The sequence below is a fragment of the Sinocyclocheilus rhinocerous genome, unplaced genomic scaffold, assembly GCF_001515625.1.
Source record: "Sinocyclocheilus rhinocerous isolate Xijiao unplaced genomic scaffold, SAMN03320098_v1.1 scaffold7324, whole genome shotgun sequence".
In the NCBI taxonomy this organism is placed as follows: Eukaryota; Metazoa; Chordata; class Actinopteri; order Cypriniformes; family Cyprinidae; genus Sinocyclocheilus; species Sinocyclocheilus rhinocerous.
The window spans coordinates 14,605-22,430 of NW_015660370.1; the positions used below are offsets into that span (position 1 = coordinate 14,605).

Here is a 7,826-nt window from a genome sequence, read left to right on the forward strand (position 1 = left end):
ATTTACTTTTGGAGCTTGATGGCACGCAACACGCTGGAGCATCCGGAGGTCCGTGAGCACTGGTCTGGTGAAAGAACTCCTACTGTAATCCTCAGATCCTCTAAGTGCTAATCAATGCGACCCTGTGTGATGAAGAGGGTCTCGGCTGGGTAGCAGCAGAGGGGACTTCACGCCTCACAAGGAGGGTGAGTCATGATCTTAGCGTTGCTATGGTTATGTTCTCACAATATGGACACAAATCATCCATGAATACTGTCCCAGAATGCTTACTGCCCAGACATGAGAGGCAAAGGTTAAAACACTTGTCTTATCAACAGGAGATCCTGGGTTCAAATCACAGTGTTTCCTATCTTAAAGTATATGTCCTGCAGGCCTTTGCTTGGCTTCTGTGCCTAGCATGAAGAACCATGTCAGATGGTTCCAAAGAGTAGAACTCGTCTTCCTGATTGTTGTTAGTTCATTTTCCCTCGACCGTTCCAATATGTGACCCTGGACCACAAAACCAGTCTTAAGTCGCTGGGGTATATTTTTAGCAATAGCCAAAAAAACATTGTATGGGTCAAAATTATCGATTTTTCTTTTATGCCAAAAATCATTAGGATATTAAGTAAAGATCATGTTCCATGAAGATAGTTTGTAAATTTCCTACCGTAAATATATCAAAACCTAATTTTTGATTAGTAATATGCATTGCTAAGAACTTCAATTGGACAACTTTAAAGGCGATTTTCTAAATATTTAGATTTTTGTATCCCGGCCAAATATTGTCCTATCCTAACAAAACACACATCAATGGAGAGCTTATTTATTCAGCTTTCAGATTATGTATAAACAGTGTTGGGCAAGTTACTTCCAAAATGTAATACATTATATATTACTAGTTACTGTGAGCACATAGTGCATACAGAGTTTCTGCAGCTCTTAAAAATGTTAATTCCCGCTTTCACAAATGTGACCCTGGACCACAAAATGTATTATATTTGTATATTTGTACAATACATTGTATGGGTCAAAATTATCGATTTTTCTTTTATGCCAAAAATCATTAGGATATTAAGTAAAGATCATGTTCCATGAAGATATTTTGTAAATTTCCTACTGTAAATATATCAAAACTTAATTTTTGATTAGTAATATGCATTGCTAAGAACTTCATTTGGACTTTGAACTTTAAAGGCGATTTTCTCAGTATTTTGATTTTTTTGCACCCTCAGATTCCAGATTTTCAAATAGTTGTATCTCGGCCAAATATTGTCCTATCATAACAAACCATACATCAATGGAAAGCTTATTTATTCAGCTTTCAGGTGATATATACATCTCAATTTTGAGAAATTGACCCTTATGACTGGTTTTGTGGTCCAGGGTCGCATATGAGAAAGCAGTGTTGGAATGCCTGCCTGCCTCCCTGCTTTCAGTTGGTGCAGTGGCTTAATGTGCCTGTCTCGTAAATAGGAGATCTTGGGTTTAAATGCCAGCTGTGCATTTGCCAAATGAAAGAAGCCGTGTGAATGACGTTTTCTCTTTCTTTAACTTGGACATGTAAGAGCCCACCAGAAAAGCTTGAGGATGCTGAGGATAAATGCTTCATTATGTGTGGTCATTAGTGATGTTACGTTCGTGAACGAATCGTTCTTTTTGAACAAATCTTTTAGGTGAATGAATCGTTCTCGTTCACGTAATCCGTTGACTCATATTTCTCGTTCACTGATATTCCTCCCTTCATAGCAGCGTGGCGCTATTAGCAGCACATGCGCAGATCAGTGAATAGGGTAGCTCTGTGAACTTTTTCATCCTGTCAAAGACTAAACCTTGAGCCAATAGCCTTCGAGTATGAGATGGAGCATGTGATTTGTTGAATGTAGTGAAATCTTGCAAATTTATTTATTTTTTTTCCAAACAATGAAATCAAGGATCAGCAGGTACAATGCTAGATCTACTAAGGATCTTTCTGCAAGACTTGCCTTTTTGTGTTTCCTGGGTCTCATCACCGCTCCTGTAGCCGACAACTTGTGCAGTGGCTTAGATAGTTAAAGTACTTGTTTAGTAAACAGGAGATCTTGGGTTCAAATCCTAGTAGTGCCTTCTATCTTATTTGACACAGCTTAGGGGAGTGTGCTTTTTCCAAAAACGTGTAGTGCTTGGAAACCAAGGGCTGTTTTTTTTTTTTAGTTTTTTTTTTTTAACTTTTTGTCTGCAAGCTAATCAAAACAGAATAAACTTAGTATTCTAATATTCTTAGTATTATTTTAGTACTCACCTTTTTTCTATTGACAAAAGATATACCTACACAACATCAGGATTTGCATTTATTTGATATAAAGTATGTGGACAGAGCCTTTTTTGAGCCTCTAAAAACTGAATCCTTATTTAAAAACAAACAAACAAACAAAAAAAACATGCAAAACATTACAATTACACCAGTTAATAACAAAATAAAATTAGACAATTCATTTTTTAATTATTTGAATATATAATACAATTAAATGAATTGCTAATAACTAGTAACTAGTAATTAAATAAAACACTTTACTTAAAGCCTTCATATATGATGTATTATAAAAGTGTTTTAATGCATTAATTATGCCTTGTAAGGCATCTTCTAATGTATTGTATGACCTCATGAATAATTGTAACAACAGTTTTAATACATTATAAAACTCATCTATTCCTTGTAACACCTTTAGGAAGTATACTGCAGCACACAACAAACAAACCTTCATAAATTATAATGCATTTTAACTTTGGTTTAAATTATTTATGAAAAAATGAAATGCATTACAGCATGCATTATGAATACCTTTATTATTGCATTATACAATATAAGGCTTTAAGTAAAGTGTTACCAAATTTTGTCACAATGATGTTTATTTACTGAGAAGGTCAACTGAATAAAAGATGCTAATTTCTGTATAGAAATCAGAGAGGTGAAAAACAACATATTAAAACTACAATCATATTAAGTGCATTACATTGCTTTAAAAAGGTGAGTGACTGGTTGATTAAACAATTATCTTCAAATTTCTTTAAACTTTGTTGTCTGTATATCAGTATTATAACAAAGCAGGCTATTTGGAGGCTTTTATAAGATGTCTAATTTTTTTGCGGATACCAGGAAAGTTTAGACCATAAACAATAGGGTTTACAAAGGGTGGTATAACAATAAATTCCAGTGAAAGGATAACAGCCAGCTCTATAGGAATTTCCCCATTCACAAACCGACTCAAAGTGAGCTCACAAAAAAGAGCAACTGAGAAATTTAAAAGGATCACTATGTGTGGAATACAGGTTTGATACGCTTTGCTCCTAAACTCTTTTGAGCTTTTTTGACAAATTACAAGAATTTTTACATAAGAATATAATATAAAACTCAAAGGGATAAAAATTGTTGTAAATGTTACAATCAGTCCATAAATATTATTAATATTATGGTTCACACAAGATAGTTTGACAATTTCATAGTTGTGGCAGTATACCTTAAACAATTTGTTATCACACATTTTCAGCCTGGCAGTCAAAATACCAGCAAAACCAACACAAATAATTGGATAAAGCCATGCTATAACTATTAAAAGAGTTAGAAAACGTGTGGTAATTATGTTGTTGTAATGCAAAGGTTTATTAATTGCAACAAGCCTATCAAATGCCATTAGCATTAAGATTGTAAGCTCACAAGCTGCATATGAGTAAATGACAACACTCTGTATGAGGCAAGCTTCAAAGGAGATTCTGTGTGTATCATACAGCAGGTCTGTCAGTAACCTTGGGAAAAAGCCAGCTGTACCATATACAGAGTTGATGGATAAACATGAAATCAAAAAACCAACAAAAATCATTGGATAAAGCCATGCTATAACTATTAAAAGAGTTAGAAAACGTGTGGTAATTATGTTGTTGTAATGCAAAGGTTTATTAATTGCAACAAGCCTATCAAATGCCATTAGCATTAACATCGTAAGTTCATAAGCTGCGTATGAGTAAATGACAAAACTCTGTATGAGGCAAGCTTCATATGAGATTCTATGTGTATCATACAGTAGGTCTGTCAGTAACCTTGGGAAAAAAACAGTTGTACCATATACAGAGTTGATGGACAAACATGAAATCAGAATGTACATGGGTTGGTGCAATGTCCTTTCCAGAAATACAGCAAGAATAATAAGGACATTGAAATATATGATAACACAGTAAAAAATAAACCCCAAACTAAAAAAAACATATTTTATGCACCCAAGATTTTCAAACAACATGAAGTAAAAATATGTTCCATTTCCCATTTTCCTTACAAAAGGGATACTTTCACTGACCTGAGAAAGAGAGAAAACAATATAATTAATTTAATTTTTACACCAAAAAACAAACAATGTTCATCACCTTGGAATATGTTTAGCCACATTGTTTTGCATGTAGAATGCAATGTAAATTAATTTAAAGTCTTTTAGATTTTAGAAGTCAGTTGGATCAGTGATTTAATAATTAAATGAATGGCTAGCACAGTAATAATTCAACCGTCTCAGAAACACACTTTGCAAAGATTACAAGCCCTATAATTCGTATATATTCTCACCTTGACCTGTTCTCCAAGTCGTCCACCTTTTCAGCCAGCATCCGCAATGCTGTGTCTTCTATTTGTCTTCTATCTTCTATCTCAGAGAGTCGGCGCTCCGCATCGCTAATACGTTTAGTGTTGTTTTCAACGTGCTGCGAAATAACATCCAAAACATTCGTTAACATAGACAATTTCTCATCCAAAATGTTGCTGATGCACTCCGTGACTTTGCATGTAAGCTTAAGTGAGTTGCCACATTTGCATGTACCGCAATCATGTGAATCAGCATCGGCAGGTCTGCACTGAAGATTTTGTTGGGCTTTTGGACATTTTTCAGTCGGAAAAGTACCTCCATCTTTGCTAGACATGTTGTTAAAAGTCTAGGTAAAAGTCGAAAAAAAAGCCTCCATGCACCCTCTCAGCTCCCAGAACAAATTAGATTTATTTTAATTTATAACAAATTCATTCATTCATTCATTCATCTCTCTCTAATCTATTTATTTACATTTTCTTTTGGCCCACCAATGTTACACTATTAAATAAGTGAATGAAGAAGACACACAAAGTTGAGACATTTTCTTTATTATATTGAGTTCATAATACTTGCTTATTCTTGAATTATGTTTATTTCTGTTTTGTTATACAAACAGCCATATTGTTTCTGAAAAGGGGAAGTTGTTCACTTGCTATTGCATTGCTATACTATATGTCTGACCCATGTCATGAGTGCAGTGACAGTTATCCAGGCTAAGAAATTTTAATGTATAATAAATATATAATTGTTGCAAAGATTTACTGGCAGTAAAACGCAAAATCTCAAGTTCAAAGGTTCATAAAATGTACATCATGTCATGATTTACAATCATACAATCATTGAATATTGTTAATAAAAATATATTTACTACAGCTATTTGGAAGCTTTTATAATCCATAGAATTTTTTTGCGAATTTCAGGAAAATTCAAACCATAAACAAGAGGGTTCAGGATGGGTGGTACTATAAGAAACTCTAGTGAAAGAATGATCGACAGCCCTATAGGAAGCTCCAAAGTCGCAAACCGACTCAAAGTGACCTCGCAAAAAAGAGCAACTGAGAAATTTAAAAGAATCACTATGTGCGGAATACAAGTTTGATATGCTTTTCTCCTGAAATCCAGTGAGCTTTTTCTACAAATGATAAGAATTTTAGGATAAGAATATAATATAAAATTTAATGGCATAATAAGAGTTGTGGTCATATTGAAAAAAACAAAAACATTATTAGCAATAGTGTTTCCACAAGAAAGCTTGATAATTTCCCAGTTGTGACAATACACCCACAGTTTGTTACCACACATCGTCAGTCTGGCATTTAATATACCAGCAATACCAAGACAAATCATTGGATAAATCCAGCTTATAGCTATTAAAACAGATACAACCCTGGGGGTCATTATGTTGTTGTATTGTAATGGTTTACAGATTGCTACATATCTGTCAAATGCCATTAACATTAATATTGTATTTTCATTTGCTGCATATGAATAAATGACAAAAGCCTGTAAGATACATGCTTCACGACAGAGACTGAGTGTGTATCAGACAGCAAGTCTGTCAGTAACCTTGGGAAAAAAGCAGCTGTTCCAAATACAGAGTTGACGGACAGACATGAAATTAGAATGTACATGGGATGGTGCAATGTCCTTTCACTTGGTTGCACCTTTTTTCTCAGTTGTGTTTATTTTTAGATGGCAAAAGGTCATGTCTTATCACAGCCTTTGCCAGCAGGTGGTGATATTGATCTGGGTATAATTTAGCAGTGTGTGACATATGCACACCTCCTAATATTATGATTATGATGTTAAATAATTTGTGCTTGAAATTGCGTGGGCATTCTCATTGTGATAAATATTTCCTTGATGTTGTGTCTTGTTAAAGTAAGACGTATACAAGTAGATCCTTTTTACAATGATTAATCTTGTTGTCTATTTATAATAATGTAGTTATAATAATGGCGGCACAATGCACATGATTTGCCTGCTTCTGTAGATATCATATTACTGATCTACTACTTAGCAGTTCCTTACAGTATATTAATAATACAATAGTGGTAGTGTTTTTAAACATTATTAAAACACTGATTTACACTACTGTGCAAAAGTCTTAGGCCATTAGTATTTTCACCACCAACAAAAAATGAATAAATAATAAAATAAATAAATAAATACAATGGTTTCAAGTCAGTTATTTTTATCTTTTGCTGTAGTGTGTCGGAAGGAAATATTAGTTTACGTTTCCAAACATTCATTTTGCCATTAATTGTAATAATCCAGTGAGATTTTTGAATCCACGAGGAGTTTGACAACAGCCAATGTTCCACACAGAGATCTGATCTCACCATCATCCAATCCGTCTGGAATTATCCATAGGTTATGAATCCATAGTTTTCCCTGTCTATGAATGGATGCATGGCTGAGACTGTGCTTTAGCATTAGGTTAAATGTGACTTAGCCTGTTCTGTCAACTCTGCACTGGCTCACATCAGTGAATCATCAATGAACTGATTTTATCAGGAAAAATTACTCTTTGTTATTGTCTTCATGCATTGTTGACAAACTGTTTTCCTATTTGAAAATGTAAAGCTGCTTTGACACAATCAGTATTTTATAAAGCGCTATACAAATAAAGATGACTTGACTTAGATTTGGGGTTTAGTGTTAATAGAGTTAACTTAAGGCTGATATTCTGTCCCAGATCATGGCTTGTTATGTGTTATTAATTGACTGATGCCTGGTCCAGTTATTGTGTGGTTCTTGTCTGTAATCCTAGGGCCATATTCACCAGAAATCATTAGGCTAAAAGTTCCTCCTAATGTAGAATTTTAGGAGCAACTCTTAAAAACTAGTGGTGAATTGCTCCTAATTTTAGGATTTGTACATTTCAGTAACTCACCAAACTGAAAGTAACTCCTAAACCAAGGACATCTATATCCCTAAGAGTGACTGAAAATGATTCAAAGCATGCTTGCTCATCTGCATCTCAACCAAGTAAATATGCTAGAATATTACAATGACATCAAACTTTATATGTTATTGTCTAAATTGCAAAGATGTTTTATTAGTTTTGTCTTCCTTTGTCTATTTTTCTGTTTTATTCTTTGACATGCTAACAGATTTTTTTTATTTTTCATTTATTTATTTTTCAAAGTTGTTTAAATATATTGACACCTTAGTTTAATAGATTAGGAGCAGCTGAATAGAATTAGCGATAGATATGTAATCAATACTTGACTATGTTGT

The 7,826-nt window shown here is 33.8% G+C and overlaps 1 protein-coding gene and 1 pseudogene across 1 annotated transcript; both read right to left on the reverse strand.

Moving 5' to 3' along the window:
- Positions 1-3,068: 3,068 nt before the first annotated feature.
- LOC107724938 (olfactory receptor 51I2-like) lies at positions 3,069-4,277 on the reverse strand. The gene is made up of 2 exons (XM_016534035.1): positions 4,054-4,277; positions 3,069-3,762 (listed from the first exon to the last, which is right to left on the reverse strand). Exons 1-2 carry the CDS (start codon positions 4,275-4,277, stop codon positions 3,069-3,071), a joined length of 918 nt encoding a protein of 305 aa, XP_016389521.1.
- A 1,179-nt stretch (positions 4,278-5,456) lies between these two features.
- The window catches only part of LOC107724939 (putative gustatory receptor clone PTE03), a 12,581-nt pseudogene continuing 10,211 nt past the window's right edge, over positions 5,457-7,826 (reverse strand).